The following is a 22,183-nucleotide window of genomic DNA, read 5'->3' as shown; positions in this document are numbered from 1 at the left end:
TGGAGCAGTGGAATGCAGAATAGTACAGGCTCTGGAGGGTCTCCATCAAACAGAGGTTTAGAGGAGGCTGAAACTCAGGGGTTTGGGGCAAAAGGGTGCCTTCCTTACTTTGTGGCCTTGCATTTTGAGTTTCTTCTCTGGAAGAGTGGCTTGCCTGGCAGTACTGATAAATTTAAAAATCAAGCTTTCCCACGTGGAAGAAGGGAAGTTATTAAATGTGCCAATAAACATTTTCACCAATATGCAGAAGTTTAGAAAATAAATATGGCAATATTTCCTTATAAGAAATTTTTATCTTTTAAATTTTATTGTAGTCGCTTTATGGAGTCAACAAAATCTTGAAATGGAACTGCTTCTAAGTATGGATTTTCTTTTTTTAGCACTGGTTGGACCATTCAAAATTCATTAAGAAGCAAATAAAAAGTAAGTACTATGTCTCTGCCTGTTTATTTTGTTACTTCCTAAAGAATTTGAACTTAGTGTATTAGAACATGATAGAGAATGTTTAAATTTGGCCTTTAATACAATAAATATTTCTTAGAAAATAGTTTTAATTTAATGGGTAATTGTCTGACTATGTTATGGATAAAGGCAAGAGCCTTATTAAGCAGTAGCCCAGCCTTCAGAAGCCCTTGTTAAACCTGTGCTGTTTGTCTAAGGCAGAGAAGGTTGCCAGGTAATTTCAGTCAGATCTGTGAAACTAGGTTGCCTGGACACGGATCACAGTTCCTGTCACTGCTTCTGATCCAGAACAGATATCCTGCAATTTCTTTCAGTGTGAATGGAAAATACTTCATTGTATAATGATTAATTTTTAATTTTTTCCCAGATTATTATTTTAGAAGTTAAACTAGCAGAAATATCTGCTGTTTTGTCAAATGTAGTTTTGAAATAGCTGCTGTTTCATCAAAGGTAGTTTTGGATGGAGGGGTTGGTGGACTGTGTTTTCTGTGAAAATTGTCTAAGGCAGGGAATTAGCTCCTGGATTTTTGGTAATCTGGTTGCAGGCTTGGGTACAGTACAGCATTGGCATTAACATGTGTTGTTACAATACTGCAGTTGGCAACAGTCATGGGCCATGAAGGCATGGCTTCAGTGAGATTAAAATGTGTTTTTCAAGAAAATTGTTGACCAACTTGTAGGACTTCACAGAGATAGGTTGTGATTGCATCAGTGGTGCTTTGCCTGTCTTTCTGACAAGTCCCCAAGTATCTAGATGATTTTTGTAAAGAGTGGAGTTCTTCAAAAGCCTTTAGAATAGTTTGCTGTCACCCCATGGTGTGTGGGTGTCAGCCTGCTGGAATCCATGGTGAAGATAGCTGCAATGGGTAAGGTTTATGCTGTTTGGTTTTCTCTCCCCTTTTCTTCGCATCACAGACTGCTTTACCTTAAGTGACTAGCTGATTTGCAGCTGCACTTTCTCTAATAGCTTTGTCCTGGAAGATCAGTGATTCTGTAACACCTTCATCCAGGTGATTTTGTCTATTTTTAATGTGTGAAGGGCCTGTTTTTAAAATAATTTGGCCAGTCCTGGCTCTGAGGAATGCTGAAGAGGGAAGCAGTTTATTGGGTGTTGTAAAGGTCTGTTTCACAACAGGTTACTTTCCTTTACCTTGAATTCAGCAGATGCTTTGTGGAGAGTTCCTCTTTCATGATGGATGTTGCTGACTGCTGTCTTTGCCAAGTCCTTCTCTCACCTATGCAGACCTCACCAGTGGTGCCAAGCTATGAGCTCAGGGTGCTATAACCCGACTTATGGGAGCTGTAATGGAGACAGAATCAAAGCTGTAATTATATGACTTTTAGCTGCATATCATTTAGTAGAAGGATTATTAATGGGCACATTTGCTTGTTGATGTGGTGTTACAGAAGACCTTTGAAAAGGGAGGAAAAGTAATTTTTCCATCAGTTAATAAATCAGCAGGCAGTTGGTCGGACGATGAGGGTTAGGCAGATAAGGATGCATCGGTCACAGTTTCATGGTAGCTGGATAACTTTCTTCCTATTTTCTGTGTTACACAGGAAGTCATGTAGCATTCACCTTCTGACATTAGAAAACACAATTCTTGCAATCCCATGGAATTTTCTGTATTTGTAGATGCCTTTCAGAGTCTTCCCCAGCACTTTTCCGTTCTATTTATCTTATCTTTTCAAATTGATGTATTTCAATCGAAAGCCAATCTTTTGGGTAGGGTTTTTTTTTTGAGTAGTGTATGTGCCTGGCAAAGAGAGCACCACCCTCTCCTTCCCTCTTTCTTCCGTTTTCCCCTGGGCCCAGCAACAGGGAATGTACTTGGAAAGTGCTGTCATTCACAGCGTGCTGTGAGGCACCCCTCTTTGGACAAAAAATGTGTTTGCTAAATGGATGATTGCCTTGATAAATTTGCATTAATGAGTATCAAAAAGTATGGTAATCATATTTTTTGCTTATTGCGTGCATTTTTAAATTAAAAAAAATATTTTCTTTGATGTATTTGAAAAATGTAATTCATTTTGGGTCTCTTGGGTTGTGGCGTGGTGTGGGGACTGTTCTGCCTTAAGAGGACTGCAACGAGTATAAACCTTTTTTCCCCATTTAAAATCTCTGCATGTGCAGTTGGACCTCCGTACACGTTGCATTTTCGAATTAAGTACTACTCGTCAGAACCGAACAACCTTCACGAAGAGTTTACAAGGTAGGAACTATGTGTGGCTGATGGGGGATTTAAGACATCTAAGGCACGTGCAAGCAGGTGGTTTGCGCTTTCTTATTAAGATTCTCGTTTTGTCTGCCTTCTTAGGCGTTTTCCTACTGTCAGAGAAACATCATGGTTTTTATTTGCTGCCAGAAAGCATTCATGGGCCTCTCCAATGCTGTGGAGATGCTGTGTTCTGGTGTTTGGAAGCTGGCAAAGAAAGACAGTGTTGGGTGGGGAAAGCTACAGACACCTGCTATCCTCTGAGAGGGGTTTCCATTATGTCCTGCTAAAATGCCAATGCCCTGCTTTGTTCCTCCTGGCCTGAGACTTGGAGGTTATTTAATAATGGTACCAAGGGTAAAGAATTGTGGGAATAGCCAGCTTGAGCTCTGGGTCGAGAGTTGATTGAATCACTTCTGCTTCCCCATGGTTCTCTGTAAAGCAAAAGTCTGCATTGCATAAAGTCACTCTACAAATATCTGGAAGTCTTTAGTTTCAATCTGCTGGGCTATTTTTTGTAGATCCTTGCTGGATCCACAGCACCTTGGTTCAGAGGATATTCTGAAAGCTGGGAAAGGAGCAGCTGTTGGAAAGGATGTACTTATCTTTTGTACCTGCTTACTTTGTGTCTTCTCTGTATAGTAGTCATCTATCTTAATGTTATTTATTTTATCTTTCCTTTTGTTCTGCTTCTCACCGTAGGGCTCTTTCTGTGTCTTCTAATTTGCTTGGCAATAATCAGTGTACTCCTAATCAGCCTAAGGTGTTTAAAGATGGTTGATTGTTGTAGCTCATGTGCATGTGATGTTTACATTAAACTTACGCCTGCAGACAAATGATTACTGTCTCCCTCGCTGTCTGCTGTGCCGACCATGGGTTTTTTTCACTGCCTGAGACAAGATTAAAGGGCTAATTGTCACCACCTCATGATATAGATATAGGATCTTCAATATTCATTATCAATTTAGTCCAGCAGTGATAATTCAATAAAAGGGCATATCCCTATAGAACGTATAATTAGCTTAAAGAAATCCCTGCCACTTATATAGCTGAGTATAAGATCTTAAGAGAATCCAAAAATCGGGATGATTTATGGACATCTCTAATGAGAAAATGCAGTTAAATTAGTAGGAATATTATGTGTTTTCTGGAAATTGATCTAAGTCTTCATACATCAGGGTGCGTGTCTGAGAAGTATTACATTTCCCCTGTGGTCAAATTATGGCATTACTGTCTACCACAAGATTTCTTGCTTAGTGCTCTGAAGCATACGATCCTAGTTTCAGTGAGATTGGGTTTCAGAGCTATGTGATCATTACTGTGATCAAGTAAGACATTTTGTCTAAAAGTATTAATCTCTGATGCCTTGTGATCTAATTATTGCTGAAATGTGACATTTCAGAAGACTGTTTTAATTAGAAAAACACTTTAGTCAGCTAAATATTCAGTGTTGTGAACAATTTCCTTTAATTATAAGTTTGACAGAAGACCACTGTGAAACTGAAAGAAAAATTTGGGCTCTTTTTTTTGGGGGGGGGGAAGTAATTTTGAATTTAAGCATTTTATAATTCTTAAATTTTTAGTTATTTTAATTTGTGGAGGTTTTTTAAGAGTCTTTATGCTAGTTGTATCATATTTTCCATGTAGCATGGTGAGTGAAAAGTGAAGATTAATAACTGTATACTCAAAATCATTCCAAGCGGAAGAAAAATCATCCTTCACAGTAACTGCAAACTTTCCAGGTAGAGGGTGTTTAGAATTTCTTCTGGAGATCTGCTTTCTAGTAGACTTCAATTTCTAGTAAAGCTACAAAGATCATTTTCTCATAATTAACACAGTATTGGGAAGCATCAAAACCCTTCACCTGCTCTGTCATTTTTTCAGTATAAAAACACAGTTTAAACACAGTGCATTTTGGAAGACAGCTTCTGTCACTTGTGTGCAACCTGATTAGTTAGTTTAGTTAGAAGGACAACAGAGGAACGAGTCTGTACTTGTATGTTGTGGAGAATTTTCTAGGGTATCTTGCTGATTTGGAGTAGCAACAGTTGAGATGCCAGTGTTTGTCAGCCTGCACACAGAAAACACGGGTAAGCCATACTGACCAGAGCAGGGCTGCGGCACTGCACGAACCCCTTGAAACTCATAGGTACACTGCCCCAAATTCTTGCAAATTTAGAAGAGTTCATGAGATTGTGAATCATCTGGGCTATCAATAAGGGCAGGGTGTATACTTGTTTACCTTTAATCTGCACATGCAAATAGCCAGATTTGGTTGACAGTCAGGTATTAGCCAAGTATGTGAATGTACCAAAGAGCTAACATGGATAAATCTGATTCTGCTACAGTGTTATCATGAGAAATCTTAATCTTCCTTTTCATTTCTGTTTTCCCTGTCTGATTCCAACTATTTTTCCTTTGTCGCATTCACTCCATATTCTCTGTGATGAAAAAAATCCTCTTTTGTCTTTTCAGCATCCTTTGTAAAGACAGGAGAGGTCTGTGTTTGCTTTTACTGTGCTCTCAGGAGTGCTTCATGCTTTCTTCTCGAGTCACTCATCTTTGCAAGCCTCACCCCACAGTGTCCAGAGCAGTGCAGAGCCTCTCTGTGCCTTCCTGTCCTCCACACAGCCCTTGCATGACCCAGGGCACTTGTGCATGCCTCAGAGCCCAGCTCTGAGTGGTGTCAGTGAAGTGTGCCTAGAAATAAGGATTAGCAAAGCAGCAGCTTAAAATACAACAACAGTTTGAAGGCTGTAAATTCCTACTTGGCATATGAAATAAATGTGTGAGCTCTATGGAGCTTTTATTTGGAACTTCTCTGCTATTTTTAAGTGACGTTCTGGTATGAACCTTTCCTTTTGCCCAGTTTGGACTTTTTCCATGTTCTGTATTTGTGTTTGAGAAGGCAGCCCTGAAGCCTACATGCCTTTATCTGTGTTTTGTTTCTAGATACTGTAGTTCGATTCCTGCCTGAATTGGGTAAGACCCAAGTTCAGGAGAACACTGCAGTGTTAGTAGCATTTAGATTGCTGTGGTCTATGCTCAGAGCACATCCTAAACAGCACGACTTTGGACAATGTCCTGAACACAACCAGTGGACAAAAAATGTTCTTCTCATGATTCTAGTGAAAGCTGTGGGAGCTTTGAAGCTTGCAGGGTGTATCTGTTGGTCCCAAAGGCCTTTTTTTTTTTTTTGTAAAGACCAAGTTATTCAAATTGCTGTTACTACTCAATGAATTGGGATATTCTTCCAGCCAGTTGAACTAGAAGGATGCCACTGAAATTACTTTTGACTTTCTGAATTTTTTATTTGTCAGGTACCTGTTTGTATTACAGCTCCGGCAGGACATTCTTTCAGGGAAGTAAGTACCTTTTTACACTTGCAGCTGTAATTGAAAGAATTTATAATATTTAATCTCCTAGTGAATTTTGGTTTTCTTTAGAATACAGACATATAGGACTTTGTGTGTATCATGACTATATTACTGACAAATAGAATGGGTAAAGATTTTGATGGATTGATCAGGTGATGAAAATGTTTAAAGAAAGTGAAAACAGTCCTGGGTTTTATGACTTGAAAAATAACATGGGATTGCCACATTTTTTCTGTATGATGGGTGAAATAGAGGATGAGAAAGTTGAAGTACAACAATTTTTGTTCAGGTCAACTCTGAAAAAATACTTTGTGTTTTTATAGTCTTACCCTGACCAATATTCATTCACACCTAATTTTTTTTTAATTACAGAAACAAAAAAACTTCAAACCGTTATATTCTAAAATAAAGTGTTAAAGTAAAATTGGTCCCCTAGTTGATGTAGTTTTTTCTCTGCCAGCTCTTGTTTTATGGTGAAGTGTATCATGTTTAATGCAAATCAGAATGTACCAACTTAGGAAATAATCATATACAAGTAACAATTGTAGATGTTTCATAGCATTCGTAATTTGTGGAAGTTAATGTTTCCAGTTTTCATGTCAGGCTTTTTTTTAGCTTTATTGCAAGAGGAATTCACTGACAAGAGACGTGATTTTTATAGTTTCGTTTTTTGTTTTGTTTTTAAGACTGAAATGCCCATATGAAACTGCTGTTGAACTAGCAGCTCTGTGTCTTCAAGGTATGCAATCTTTTGAAAGTGGTTTGTCCTAATTTATTAAAAAACTCACCTATTGTTACTAATGCATTCTTACTGATCATATATAAATGCCATTCTTTTACCCAAGGAGAAGAATTTTCGGGAGATCCATTTCTTGACTTGCATTCATAACTTCTGAACTATATTATCCAATATCAGCACACCTGATATGGGGAGGGAGACTCAAAGCATGGCTAGACAAAGGTTTCCTGGAAACCCAGGGCTGATCAGGGAAGAAGGACCCAAAATAGCTCCCTACTGAGGGAGAAGCTGTGGTGTGTGCACAAGTACTAGCACTTGAGGCTGAAGAGCCAGCTGGCCCTTCACACAGTTTGTGGGAGGTGGGTGCCTGTGAATTTTGGCTTCCTGCTGCCTGAACAGTGCCTTTGAGAGGCAGCCTCCACAGTGGGTGACTCAGGAGATGGTTGCAGGGCAGGAGGAAAGGAGTGGCAGGTACTAGAGAGGAGAGAATTATACGGGAGGGTAAGAACTAAGATCACTTCCGTGGCAGGAGCACGGATTTCACCATGTAAAAGCAACTCCAGTACACTGGATTTCATTACATTATTGTACGACAACATGGGTTTTTTGTTGCTGCAAGCATGTTAATACAAATATTTGTTCCATTTTGAGAAATTTGTTTTGCAGATGGGGAGAAAATTTTTATAATGAAGCTCAAATCAAGTTCATTTTTTTCTAAAAGAAAGTGCAGTGAGCTGGACCATTCTAAGCAAATCAGCAGCAACATTAATTGAAATGGAAAAATTCTCTTCCTGTTTCACTGGTGGTTGGGCCATGGCACACAGAGCTTAGGCAGAGTTTCTTAGTTTAATCCAGCACTGGAAGTAACTCAGTGATTCTAGATGGGTTTGACAGGAAAAACTGGGAATTCAGTTCTAAGCAGCAACAGGTGTAAATCTTAAGGCATTGTTTTACTGCACCAGGTGGCACAACTGTGATTGTCAGGTGTGCAAAGAACTGCTGCAGGCAGACTCCTTTGGCTTTTTGAGGTGGAGGAAATGCAGAGCCCAGATTTGATTTGTTGCTTACGTTTCCACATAAAAAAAACTCTGGTAGCCTCACACCTGGTCCAAGCAAGGAGGACCAAGCAAAGAATAATAGGTTGATGCCTCAACATTTTGGGTAACAGCTGACACCTGTGATTACTGTGTAAATGCAATACAATAGCTGTCCATCATGGTTATGATGTGTCCAGATATCTACCAAAACTAATACTCTTTGATGCTGTCTGTGGGAACATGCTTTTATACTTTTTTGCTGTCTTTTTTTTTTTTTTCTGTTTCAGTTTTCCACTATTTTGACATCATTTCAATAAGCTTGTCCAGAATTATTTCATTATTGCAACTCATTCATTCTCTTTGCTGACATGCATAATAATAAGCATTTTTGGTATAAAGTTTGCTACGTTTTATTGACATTGGAAACATAATTAAGCAGCAAAGTATAAAGAAATTTCAATTATTCCCTCCTCAATGAGTTGCATTTTCTTTGTAAAATGCAGTCTTGCTCCTTAGTCTGCCTTTCTTAAGAGCGAGGAAAAAGCAATGAATTGCTATTTAGGCATCAGTAGTCTGAGCCCTTTGAAAGAAAAGTATTTTCACAGATAAGCTTTAATTTTCATACATGTGTTTTTATCAAGGGGCTTTTCTGTTAAAATAATTCTGGGTTTCCAGTAGCAATTTCCAAGGTTGATTTTTTTTTTTTTTTGTGAATCATCTTTCAAACAAAGTGTTGATTTGTTGCCAGTGCCATGAAGGAAATGCTGTAGCAAGTAGCATTGGTTTGTAGTATATGGGGTAACATATGAAGCAGATAGGTAATATTAGGCTTCACTTAGGGGCTATCTGTGGAAAAATGTTATCATCAAATTTGAGTTCTCACTGTTACAGTTAGTTTTTAACTGCATCATTAGTGTTATATGGTCTTAGTGTTTAACCTGATATATTTTTGAAGCTGCTAATTATATTGAAAAGGAAAGCATTTTCTCACATCTCCAGTTTTCAGTTCTAATCATAAGACATCTTCATGGAATATTGCAAAATTTTTTTTCCTCTGTATAAAAGAATGAGCTATTTATTTTAAAATATTTTTGGAGTTTTCAAGAACTTTCTAGGAAACATCCTTTTGAAAATGTTCCCCAGGTTATTTTTGAAGAACACTGACAATGTATATACATGTGTTATGTAACACCTGCCCCAGCTTCCACCCTCCCCCCAAAAAAGTGCCAAAAAGGGGCATGCCAAAGCATGTCATGAAGGCAGAAATGAAAAGATGGGTGTTGTGCTGTGCCCTTGCATCTCAAAATATTAGTGCTGCTGAGCCTCTCTGTGCGTCTTCTGTCCTACAAGCTCATGATTCTTCTCATCCCTATACATCTTCTTTACAGCAGTCAGCCTATGTTGCCTGCTTTCTCTTTCAGTTAAGTAGTAGAGAAATCTCCCATGTTTTTCCTGGGTGGTTGGCAACACATCAAACTTCAGATCCATACCTCTTTCTATCCCCTTGAATTCCTCCTTGCTAATGTGTTTGCTGTTGCTCCCTCTTATATACTGGAGACTGGACTGCTGCTCCCTCTTATATACTGGAGACTGGACTGCCAGTAATTCTTAGTATCTGGTTAAATAGGCTTCCAGCTTTGATGAAACAGACACAGAGCTGTGATATCTGTATGTCCTTTTCTTTAACAGAGATAAGAATACTGTAACTCACTATGGAAGGTTACTGTTGAGAGTAAAATGTGTGTGTGAGACAGTAATTAAAAATGAAGACAAATGAACTCAATCGCTTTAATATCCTCAGGACTGCTGAATGTTTCAGCAAAGCTCGAGTTCTCAAAACCACCTAGTAGGTGTTATCAGCCAACAGATTGGATTTTGTATGTAACTTCCTATCTACTGATGGATCCTGTTAAGTATTTTTGAAGTCTGGCTGTGACTGAAATTTTTGCAGCTGTTAAGTGTAAAAGCGCCCTGAAGGAATAAAACTGTTTTCTTCCAGGGATTTAGTTTCCCTCAATGCTTTTTCATTTTTATTTTTCTTTTGGTAGTAGTAGTAAAAATAGTAAACAGTTAAGAAACGCTGACTGACAAAGGCCTGGTTGGGAATCACATCATATGTCAGGTGACACATGGTATTGCTGAAGAGTGTATTTTCCACTGATGCTTGCCACACAGTCCTAGGCAGTGACGCTGCAGCCTCTAAATACAGCTGAGAGGCTCCAGGAGCAAAGCTGTCACAGACACAAGGCAGTCAGTGGTGTCAGTCACTGAAATGCTCAGCACTTGCGGCTCCTGCTGAGCTCAGTGGAGTTGGAAAGTGCTCTGCTCCTAGAAAAGAAAACACCAGAGCCTAAGCATATAAGTAGAAAGTGACACTTTAATTATGTTCATGTTTCAGCAATTTTCCTCAAAAATTATTAATCTGAATATTACACTACCACTGTGATTTTAAAAACCACACAGCTTTATCACTGGTTTAATGAGATTAGGTATTCCCTTCATGATTTTGCATGAACAGAAACATAACTCCTAAATTTGTCCTAAACCAGGAAAAATAACAACACATGCAATAGAATGGGAAGTGTTAGGGAGTGAAAAGTATGCAACGAGAGGAAGTTTCAAAGTAACCACTTCTAAAACAGCAGATGCATTGATGATTGTTTTTAATATAAACTTTATTTCCTATAAGTGCTTTAAAATCCAGAGAATCAGATTTAGTTGATCTGGTTCAGTTATAACATTCCTGAAGGTCAGAATTCTGTACCACAACCTTACTCTGCTCCTGCAAATGGATTTATCTGACTTCTGCTGTAAAGTCTGGTTTGAATTTACTGGGGCCAGGAGTGGGGGGCTGGGATGTTAACTTAAAGCATTGACACAAGTGCATTCTGCAACATGCTTAGGAATTTGCAAACTATCCTTGTTTTTGTAGGGATAATGGAATTAAATATTTCTGGTCATCCCAAGATCTTTGTTTTTAATTTCTCAATTGATTGATTTCAGCTGAGTTGGGAGAGTGTGAGCACCCTGAGCACACACCAGAGCTCGTGTCTGAATTCAGGTTTGCACCAAACCAGACTGAAGCAATGGAATTTGACATTTTTCAGAAATGGAAAGAGTGCAGGTAGAGTACCTGTGTGGGAGTGGGGTGTCTAGCAACAGGTTTTCTTCTCTTCTAAAGTCAAATCCTTTCAACAGGCATGAAATGGGAATTATGTTTGTCAGTGGAGAAGTATTGTAAAAAGTCTTTGAGCCCTCGCCTTCCCTAGAAATGGCAGGCAGTAATTTAGGGAAGGTTAGTGGGGTGAGTTTTAATTTTTTAATGGTTTTTCTTTAGATTATTTTGTAATAATTTAAGGAGGCGGGTTTTTTTCCTGTTTATGTTGGAAATAAATCTCTTTTTCTCCCTTTCTCCCCTTCTTTCATGCAAACATAAATTTTATGTTCAGGCTGTTAGCAAACTCATTTTCCTGTCTTTTGTTAATAAATATGTTATATTTTAGTGATGTTTTGTTACCTCAACTTTCATCCTTATTGGCAATTTTAGACCTTTTTGCATTTTCAGTCCTCTGTTTTATTTTCATTTGGAAGGGAAGAGGGTAAAAACATAAGCTAAGCTTGAAATACCATTTAGTGTCATTAAGATTCGGGACACAAAGAAGAGGGTTAGGGGAATGAATCTGAAAGCATTTAAAGTGGACAAAAATTTTTGACCATAAAGTATGAATTTTATGTTCACAGGGGAAAGAGCCCAGCGCAGGCTGAATTGTGCTACTTGAACAAGGCTAAATGGCTAGAAATGTATGGTGTAGATATGCATGTAGTTAAGGTAAGATCCATGTGATGTTGTGTTTTATCAGTGTCAGGTCCCTGCCCTGGTGTGGGTCAGTCCCTGAGGAGTGTCCTTGTTATGGTCTGGGTTGTCCCATGGTCCCTCAGAAGTCATTCCCACCTGCAGTACTCCTCCTAAGGGTGCTGCTCTGTGCTCCCACAGCATCCTTTTCCACATGCCTTTTTCTTTGTCCCTCAGTTTCTTCCTATTGTGTCTCCTTCCCCTGGCAGGAACTGCCTGCTCTTAAACAGGTGAGGTGGGGTGTGGGCTGCCCTCGATACAGTGTTGGCATGGGTCCATCTCCATGGGTCTCGGAGCCACTTTGAGCAGCGCATGGCCTCCTCCCACAGAGGGCAACTTGCAGCCTCCTGTTGCCAAAATATGCCACTTTACACTCAATACAGATGCGTATTCTTCTGCTCTGTAATGTTAAAAAAGTATGGCAACTTTATTGTTTAGTTTAAAACCTATGGATTTTGCAATACTACTGTATTAAGGTTTACACTGCTCATGGCAGATTGATTATTTATTCTGTACTTGCTTGCAGGGAAGAGATGGTTGTGAATATGCTCTTGGACTGACACCAACAGGCATATTGATCTTTGAAGGAGCCAACAAAATAGGCTTATTCTTTTGGTAATCTGCTTTTGTGTTATATTCCTTTTAGTTAAAATGCTGAAATCTTTCTCTTTGCATAATGGGATCTTGGCTTGTAATTTATAATTGAATCTACAAAGTTTAAAATCTGAAGGTTAAATCTGAAAGTAGATTAGCCTGGTTAGAAGTACCGCTCTCAAATGTGAAATAGACATAGAAAAAAATTATTTTAATATTATTTTAATTCTCTTCTTTTTGACTCTTGTGTTTAGGCCTAAAATCACAAAAATGGACTTTAAAAAGAGCAAACTAACGCTCGTGGTTGTAGAAGATGATGAACAGGTAACTTCTTTCCCTTACTTGGGCCTGATCCAACACAGTGTGATGTGTGCTCAGGCTGGTAAGAACACAAGGGAGGCTCAGCACACTGTTGGCCCAGGCTGTGTTTCTCCTACCAAGGACAATAACTAATATCATGCATGCCAACTTCCAAAGCTTTTGTTTCTGCATTTAGGGCAGAGAGCAAGAGCACACATTTGTTTTCCGGTTAGACAGTGCCAAAACGTGCAAACATTTGTGGAAGTGTGCGGTGGAGCACCATGCTTTCTTCAGATTGCGAGCCCCAGCAAATAGTAAATCTAGTAGATCCGACTTCATAAGGCTGGGATCACGCTTCAGATTCAGGTATTTAGTGAAGTAACAGCAATATATTTATACAAAGGAGCAGGTACAGCTTCCAGCAGTTTACTTTGTTTATTTCTGTGTTTTAAGTGGGAGGACAGAATATCAAGCAACACACGGGACGAGATTACGCAGAACTAGTACATTTGAAAGAAGGCCCAGCAAGAGATACCCTTCTCGGAGGCATTCCACTTACAAGGGTAAGTGTTTGCAGGCATCTGTGCACTGAACCGGTCATGCAGGTGTCCCATTAAATCCTATAAATGTCGCATCACAATCGTGATATCTGTACCGCCGTATAAAAAGAGGAGTATGTCAGATCACCTAAAAAATCATAATGTGCATGGAGCTTTTTTTGCCAGAGTTTGTTGTTTCCCTCTTCTGTTTTTAATCTCTGTACAATTAATTCTTCCACCCCCTTCTCTGGAGGAGGTACCTATGGTTTCTTTTGTTGCTCTATTGAGGAGGAAAGAAAAGTTGCATAAAACCCACTAAGGCAAAACAAGTAATGTTTTTTTGAAGAATTGCCTTGAAGAATTGTGTCATGTGAGGTGGAGCAGTGTCTAAAAGCCTTGCTGATTTTCTTATCTAGTCAGACAATTTTAGGGTTATTGGGCAGTCTCATTATGCAGTTGTGCCTTTCGTGACTGTAATGACATGTTATTCACCTGTCCAGACTCTGACCTTAACTAGCTTGCTCTGGGAATTGAGATGTGTTGAATTGAAATGGAATGACAAGGAATTCATTTCCCTTTTGGTTTTGTAATTTGTCCTTAAAAACTTGAGGTTTTTGTTCCATGTAGAAAAAAGCTTGAGCTTTTTGTTCTTCCTAGGAAGGAGCACTGCAGGATAACCCTCTCCAAATTCTGTATTACTTGAGCCTGCATGTATGGCTGCCATACACAGTAGAGTGAGACGACATTCCCTTAGAATGTCTTTGCACTCGTTTGCATTCCCAGAATATAACCCACAGTTCCATGAGCAGCCCTTGTGGTATTATGGAGACATTTTTGTCCCATTTACAGTGGGGGGAGAAAGGGTGACAAGCATGCAGGCTTTTTAGAGGCTGTTACTCTTCCCCTTGCTTCCTTCTGTAGTACATGTAAGGAGTTTGTTTAACTGAAATGCAAATTTAATAAATATGTGAGATGCTGTTATGTGAGACAGGAGAGTCAGCTATATAGTGTGGGTTATTTTGTAACTGGAAGAATGAATTCTTTAAATTTAATTCTTGCCATAACAGGATCTAACAAAACTGCAGGTTTTGCCTTGAGTCTCAATGCTTCTGTACTTTTGTCTGTGAGATAGAGGCAGAAGAGAAAGTGTGTCTTATACTTAATTATGTCCATTGCAGCCAGTCAGACAAGTGATTGCCTTCTAGAGAGCTGAACAGCATGTTTGTTAAGTTAATGCAAAAACTCCCTGTAGGTTGTTGTCTTTCATGCATCTTTTGGCCATTAAGCCCTATACCTAAATGCAGCCCATGAGGGTTGGATTCTCTCCTAGTCCCTTTTGAGACTTCTACAGACTGTCATTAACTTCCTGCATTCAGCAGTCAGTTGGATTTTCGCTTTCTCGAGAAGTTTTTCAGTTTTCTTGAAACACACACAGTCATGAAAAAGAGGTGATATACCCCGGTTACTCAGCTGCCACCTTCAGCATTCTTTCCAGCCTGTCCAAAGCAGAGGCCAAGACCTTGTTCCTCAGGATTACTCAGTGCCTCCCAGGATTCCCAACTGATGGGCTATTTTGGCTACCGTTGTTCCCTGCAGTAAGACACAGGCCATTACCAGCTTTGTGAATACTCTGGTTTCTGTAAGATAGTGAAAATTTCTGCAAGGGGTAGTTTCTGATTTTCAATGGACTTGATGGTATTGGCATGGTACGACAGTAAGATGAGAAAAAAAGTGTTCTGGTTGTGCAGAACATACTCTGCCAAAAGTCCTGTTGTGGCATTTGGAAAGAATATGCTTGTCTGCTGTCATCTCTAAAGGGTTTTCACTCTTGCAGGAGCAGAGGGAGATTTGTGTCTGCCTCATACTTTGTGATGTTGCACAGGATTACTAGAATGCACAGGGCTGCACTTGAAATTCAGGCACTTTTGTGCAAATATGTCTGTATGAGGATCCACTTTAGCCATAGTATAACAGCTCAACAACAAGAGCTGCAAAATGGTTGATATTTCACTTGTCTTAACATTTTGTGTTTCTTTCTTTTTAAGCAAACAATCCTGTGAAAGCAGCACAACTGTGGTAAGTGACTGCTCAACTTCTCTCTACCTCTGAGTTGCTGTTCTCGGGCTAAAAGGATTTTGAAGACAATATCTGCTTTAGGATTTATAGAAACAGATTCTCTGGTGTGGGATGAATTGTTTTGGTATTTTTCATTATGCATCTCCAGATTCTTCTTGGGGCCTTCTGCTTCCTCTGTTTAATCTATTTCCTTTATTATTTTTATGTATGAAATCAGACTAAAGTAAAGCATACTTCCTTTTTTCTCACTGCTCTTATGCTAGCTTATCAAGCATAATTTGTTCATGTTTTTTAAATATAAAGCAAAGAAAAAAAGCTTACACCCCTCTTTCACAAGTTAACTGCTGTGGTGTGTATTTTGAATAAAATAATGATGCCCTTAAGAAAATGAATTTTCTCTGTAGTACTTCCCTGAACTAAAGAACATTGTGATGTAGATGTATTGATTACATAAGAGAATTTTTTTTCTCTCTTAGTGCTAAAAGTACTCCTGAAGTCCATAACTACCAGGTAAGAGCATACCAGAGGAAAATGTGGTCATTTCTATATTTTGTGGTAAATATTTTTACTCTTTATAGTTTGTACAACTGTTTTGCTCCCCTTTCCTTACTCTGGGGTAAGATTTTCTGATGGGTCAGAAATAAACAGCACCATTTTGGGGTTAAGGAGTTTTCTCTTTTTTCCCCTGTGTTCTTGGATGCTCTGCAAGCTGAGTACACTCCATTTGCCATCTTTTTTCCCTTCCTTTTCTTCCTGTGAAAGTTAAAGCCTTTTGGACTGTGAATGTGATGGGCCCCAGGAGACTGCTGTATGAGCAAGCTTTTGTTCTAGAGGAGCCTCTCACAGTAGGTGATCGTGACAATTTCAAAGTTGCAATTACCTCCCTCATCACAACACTTAGAGAGTTCCCTGCTGGTCAAATGCTTGTTGGGATTTTTTTTATACACTCCAGGGAAAACATTACCTGGTTTTCATCTGTGCTACTGACAGTCAGTGAGTACTGAGAAAAAACAAGCTTCCAAACTCTGTATGTACATGAGAACTTAGTCTTAACACTTTTTATTAAAACTCTCAGCATTGATTTTGTTTTACTGTTTCTCCTTAAGATCTCATGGATATGAGAAGGAAGTCCTGTCGCCAAAGACAGGAGATCTCCTGAAGCCTGCTCTTTATAACCTTTCTTAATCTCCACCTTTGATCAAAGCTGACATTTTTTTATGTGTTTCTCTGAGAAGCACTAGATGTGCCAGGTTGTCTGTCAAACAGGAGAGCAATTTTCTTTGCATTGTCCCATGAGTGTGTCCTAATGAGCAGGGTCATCACCAAGAGGCTTCACGTATGTGCTCAATGACACGGGAGAAGGTTGGAAGCAGTAGGGTTTCTAAGGTTCACCAGGAACATATGCCTCATGACCTCAGGAAAATAGAAGTTAATAGGGAGCTTTAATATGATTTTATTAACCAGGTTCAATGTTTCCATTTGCAGCCCCAGTATCATCCTAATATACATCCTGCTCAGCCACACTGGCATCCACACACACCTGTGAATGTAAGGTAAGCAGTCTTCCCTTTGTGAAGAAAAGATGATGGCTTTTTCTTTATGTTACTCAGTATGGAGCTTTGGTGGCCCTGTTGGGCAGTTCTCTTCACATGAAAAGTAAACAAGTTAGAAGTATGGGATATAGAGAAAGTATTAAATAACTTCTAAGTTTTGCTTTGGAATATGAATTTTTTTTCTAGTTTATTTCTAATTCAAAATGGAATGTTAGTGATCTCCTGTGGGGAGTATGTTGGATAGGGAGCTGCTCTGTAGCTTAATTGCAAATTGATCAGTATTTGTATTTAATTTTCTAAGACAGAGAAGAAACTCATTTTAGTGTAAAGTTAAGTTTTATTAATAGTTATATTCTTGCAGTGGAGCAGTGTTTTCATCTTTTGCAGAAATGTATATGAAAAAATGACAAGTACATGGAACAATTTATCAGGAACATTACAGATAATGAGTAAAATTATAGCACTGAGTTTTTGAGAACTGTTTCACAAAAACATTCCTCCATGTGCTCTTGTGCTATCTTCTCGCATACTTTTTTGTTTGTAGTTAGTAATGAGAGACATTGAGTGAAAAGAAATTTTTGGAAGAAATTCAGTCTAATTAAAACCCACTTGGTGGAATGCATGGTGAAGGCATGCACCTGCTGGTGGATATGTGTCTATACATGTACACATGATAAAAACCAGCCACTATTTTTTTCCTAATAAAAAGTAACCTTTCTAGATGATTCAGTTTTTTAGACAAATAATTACTGTCCTCAGTGAAAAATGCCAATACCCTAATCTTTGTTTCTCCTTATCTAACATTTATATTCTTACATCACAATAGGCAGACTTTGGTTTTAGTGTGGGCAGGCTCTGGGGATGAGGCTGAGTTTAAAATGGATGAAAAGACAATTTGGTATTAGTTTGGGTCTGAGAACACAAAGGGAAAGGGCAAATACAGTATTAGAAATACTAGGCAGAGAAGAAGACAGGTATTGTCATCTCAAAATTCCTAGTGCACAGCAGTAAAGCAGATACTAAATTTGTGTTAGGAGCAGGAGACTTGAAGATGTGTAATGAACTTTGCCTGTATTTCAGGCTCAGGAGTCTTCCTGGTTTTAGGGTTTCTTTATGCAGTTTATTATGAGCACTTTAAAATGTACAATTCCACATTATGAAAGAGTGGCTGCCAAGAGAGCCTAATGATTTTATAAATCATTTGAGGTTTTGCTGAAATTTTTCTAAAGATTTCATCACTTACGATACCAGTCCGTGACATTTTAAAGCCAAACAGTTCACCCTGGAGCAGAGTGATATTGAAATAAGCACAATAATGTATTGTAGTGTGTGTAGACAACCTCCCCCTTCAACCCCTCCACTGCCTGGGCAAAGACTAAGGTCAGTGAAATATGAACAATGGCTTTTTTATACTGAGGCTTGTATGGCTGAAAAAACACAACCCATACTTAAAAGCTCAGTCATAGAAGCTTGGTAGAAAAGGTGCTCATAATTTTAGTCCCATTCATGTAGAAGCACTTAAATGTGTGGTTAAAGTGGAAGTTTCAAGTTATTCTAAGCTGGAGTCAAAGTGAAATAACTGGATATTTAAGATCTTGGACAGCTTGATTTGAAAAATCTTATTCAATTCGATTGCGAACTTGAGATCACAGCTTACAGATGTATAAAATTCTTTCTGCTGTGCATGAAAGTCTGGAATAGGCATGGGCTGAAATGAAATTACCTGTGTAATACATGTTAATATAGAGCTTTTGCTGAATAATTTGTGAAATAGTATGTGGATATGTGTCTCAGTTTTCTTAGTAAAATTCTAAAATTCTTTCACTGAAATTGTTTGCAGATTCTTTCACTGAAATTGTTTGCAGTTAGCTTAATATTTAACCTTCAGAAAAGAGAATTCCAATTAACAGCTGTCTTTATATAACTTTAGAATATATCTAAAAAAAAAGGTAAAATCTAAACCTTGCCTGTGTTTCTGCTACTATAAAAAAACTTATCAGAATCATATAATGTCTTGGGTTGGAAGAGACCTTAAAGATCATCTGGTTCCAACCCCCTGCCTTGGCCAGGGACACCTTCCACTAGACCAGGTGGCCCAAAGCCCCATCCAACCTGGCTTTGAACACTTCCAGGAATGGAGCATCCACAGCTTCTCTGTGCAACCTGTTTCAGTGCCTCACCACCCTCACAGAAAAGAATTTCTTCCGTATATATAATAATTGCAGCTTCAATTTGGTAATAAGGTAATGTTAAATGTTGTGGTTTCCTACATAGTGTTCAAAATTGTTGTTTTATTTATTCCCCACTCCGCTGCAATGATTCAGGGACACTGTAGGAATGGTTGAAGTTAGTATCTCTAAGCAGCAATAAGTAATGAACAAGAAAGGAAAAATATCTTTTCAGTGTAGTACTTTTGCAAGTCTCAGAGCATTACCTGTACTATCTGTAGACTGGGGGTGTTCTTAAGAAAATGCAACTCTGTAAATTACAGGTTGCTTTAGTGTTAATTAACTGCGCCAGAGCCAAAGGAATGGCAGCAACTACAGAGGAGCAATTTTCATTCATAATAGGATTGCCTTTCTTAACCCTTTGCACTTTAAGGATGTACTTTCATGAGCTCAGCATTTTGCATGATATGCTTTATTTTACCTGTTTGTTGTACAAATTTAGTTCTCCTGTAGTCTCCTCCTCCTTCCCCACCTCCCCCCCCAGTTTGGAATTCCGTAGCATTGATGCACTATGCTTGTCTGTAACATTGCAATGAGAGAGGGTTTTCAATGACTGAGCTCTGGTTGAAAGCCTTTTGAAATCAGCTAGAAGATTCCCAGTTGCTTCAGCAGCTTCAGCATCAGACCTATTGGTCTGTCCCCATGTCCTTGCTGTGCTGTAGCTCCATGTGCATGCTTAGCACTTGCAGGATGAGCTCGTGTTACTGTGTAGCACTCCTAAGTTGACTTCCATTCCTCACTAACCAATAACTGTGCAAATGGTACAGGCCACCCTATCATGATGACAGGCCCTGTTGGAAACCCCCCACAAGTGGAGAGGACAGCATTTTACGGTATATCCAGGAACAGAACCAGAAGAATTTAGGAGGAGTCCAAAGCATGGTGTACCAAGATAAACTCATGACGACTCTCTGAAAAAGAGCCATCTTCATTTCATCTGCCATCTTAGACATCATTGCATTCCATGGTCCTTGTCTGTCTGCAGTATGTTCAAAGTGTATTGTGCATAAAGTGTGTGTCTTTGTATGTACATCCATCCTTGTTTAGTGTTTGTGGACATTCTTGGGAAAAGTGTTTTCCATATCTTCGTTAAAAAAAAAAAAATCTTGAAAAACCTTTTTTGAATTCTGGTAAGAATTTTCAGTGCCCTGAGACCAGAAATATTTCTGGGTGTTTTCATTCTACCCTAGTTTCAAATCTGTGACCCTCTGCCTGCTGTTGAAGATCAGACATTTGTGCCTTAGTTATTTTTATTACCTCATTTCTTTTGAGTCAAATTAATAGACTGAGAACTTTGGTTTTTAGTGGCATGCAAAGAGGAGCTTGGAGGGAGGAAAAAACATACTGGCAATCAAATTGGCTTGTGGGCCACCAACAAAGGGAGCCTACTGAGGCAGTCATACATTTGGATGTCATTTGTTTCTAGTTTTGTGTTCTGCAGAAGAAAATAGAGGTGCTTACCTAACTTTGAAGACAAGTATAGGGAAAGAACAGTGTAATAAATTTCACAGAGTATGTATATCTTTTTTACTTCTTATATTGATAGCATTCCCCGAAACCATACTTGCTGCTATAAAGGCAAGAATGTTAAAAATTAATCCTTGCTAAAAGGGTGCTGCTGTAATCTTATTTTTAATGTGATTATGGAAGTGAGCGTTATAATTACATAAAACTACCTACTGGTAACTTTTCTCTGAGTGGGCTCAGAAACACAACATATAATCAGTGCATTAAAAATGAGGACATTCCAGTGGAATAGTTCTATTTTTTTTAAGTTAGACATTTGTGAAGTTGAATGTATATTTTGCAGATCTAGGATTTTGAATTGGATTGGCTGGTATTTTGATCACTTGCAGACTTTTTTTGTTATCTTAAAACCAAAAATCACAGTGCCATCTTCACTCGTGCATTTGTTTTAGTTGGACCTTACATCAGTGGTCTCTCTGAAGTTGTTGGAATGGATGAATCTTCATTTGGGATGTTTTCAAAATGAAGTAGCTTTTAACTTGATTTTGATAAATACACATTTATAAATGGCTATAGTGAATTTTTGCAGAGCAAATTTGATAGTTTATAACTTTTTGTGAAATACATTTGTTTACAAATGCTATCTTTTATTATTTGCTTTGATCTTTCCTGTATGTGCTAAGTACAAATAAAAAATGTCAATCTTGTTGATCTGGTTATGATGCATTATTTATTTTTGAATGATTTTGGGGGAGGGTGGGTAGATATGCTTGTACCTGATTTCCCCTGTAGTTACTAATGCTGTAGTGGATCAATGCTTCCAGTACAATCTGTAGAGAGGGGAAGACAATAAAGCAATTATGCACTGAGATGTGAAAATGGCAAAGTAAGCCTAAGGTGTGTAATCACAGAGGCTGGCTTTGGTTTCTCCAGACTAGTCTTCCTCTAGTTCAGCAGCATTTTATTTAAGAAAGGAAGAAAGAGAAACTTTGTTGGAGCCACTGGAACAAGAGTCTAGTTCAGCTGCTGCTCTGAAAGCACTCTGGAGGATGGTTCTTTGAATAGTCACATTGAAGTGTGGGGCAATGGTGCTTTATTATTTACACACCTACATTCATAATACAGTATCATTCTTGTCATATAATCTTGTCAGCTTCCATGTGCTTTGTTGCCAGTGTTCCACCTCATCCTGTGTTGCTATGTGTGGTTTGGTTTGTTGCTGAAGGTGCACGGAACAAGGGATCCATTCCCTGACAGACTGCAAGAAAAGACAGCTCAAGGCCCAGCTGGTCCTGTAAGTGTTAAAAAGCCTCAGGCACATTGGTGAAGAACAACCTGTGGGCCTTGTATACTCTGCACTTTGTGTGTGTTGCCTCAAGGGAAGCACTTGTCATTCTGCTCCTCTGGAGAAGGAGCCCACACATTCTGCACTCGCTTTTCACTTGTTCATTCCTCATCCTCCCTGCTGCCTGCAGAAATCCAAACCAGGCAAGTCACGGAGCAATCCGCTAGGTAAGAAGAGATCAGTGTTGCTATCCCTTTAGACATAGTTGGCTTCCTGTAGCAAATGGGCTGGGATGCAGTTGGAAAGAGGGAGCGCATCTGCCTGATACCTCTCTGACCCCAGTACTGCTCTTACCTGTGCAGCTTACACCACCCGAACAAAGGTGGATATGAGTGGTATCTGCCTGAACAGGGTAGTATAAAAGAGTTGCTTTAAATATTAAAAAGCACATTGGTGA

The 22,183-nt window shown here is 38.9% G+C and overlaps 1 protein-coding gene across 8 annotated transcripts in view; it reads left to right on the top strand.

The window, feature by feature from the left end:
• Window positions 1-22,183, top strand: part of EPB41L4B (erythrocyte membrane protein band 4.1 like 4B) — a 167,151-nt gene that overhangs the window by 60,279 nt on the left and 84,689 nt on the right. For 4 of the 8 annotated variants that reach the window (XM_041714659.2, XM_041714661.2, XM_030265772.4 and 1 more), the window contains exons 3-17: window positions 381-423; window positions 2,597-2,675; window positions 5,999-6,043; window positions 6,742-6,794; window positions 10,835-10,955; window positions 11,573-11,660; window positions 12,211-12,299; window positions 12,533-12,602; window positions 12,775-12,944; window positions 13,032-13,141; window positions 15,163-15,193; window positions 15,670-15,703; window positions 16,679-16,746; window positions 18,879-18,989; window positions 19,742-19,807. In XM_041714659.2, coding sequence (XP_041570593.2) covers window positions 381-423; window positions 2,597-2,675; window positions 5,999-6,043; window positions 6,742-6,794; window positions 10,835-10,955; window positions 11,573-11,660; window positions 12,211-12,299; window positions 12,533-12,602; window positions 12,775-12,944; window positions 13,032-13,141; window positions 15,163-15,193; window positions 15,670-15,703; window positions 16,679-16,746; window positions 18,879-18,989; window positions 19,742-19,807 — 1,178 coding nt within the window. Of the gene's footprint in view, window positions 1-380; window positions 424-2,596; window positions 2,676-5,998; window positions 6,044-6,741; window positions 6,795-10,834; window positions 10,956-11,572; window positions 11,661-12,210; window positions 12,300-12,532; window positions 12,603-12,774; window positions 12,945-13,031; window positions 13,142-15,162; window positions 15,194-15,669; window positions 15,704-16,678; window positions 16,747-18,878; window positions 18,990-19,741; window positions 21,153-22,183 lie in introns of those variants that run through there. The other 4 variants (XM_041714660.2, XM_041714662.2, XM_030265781.4 and 1 more) reach the window with 4 other exon arrangements.

This window comes from Taeniopygia guttata, chromosome 2, assembly GCF_048771995.1.
Source record: "Taeniopygia guttata chromosome 2, bTaeGut7.mat, whole genome shotgun sequence".
NCBI classification, from domain to species: domain Eukaryota; kingdom Metazoa; phylum Chordata; class Aves; order Passeriformes; family Estrildidae; genus Taeniopygia; species Taeniopygia guttata.
The sequence above is the reverse complement of the archived record's forward strand: the minus strand, read 5'-3'. Positions and strand labels throughout refer to the sequence as shown.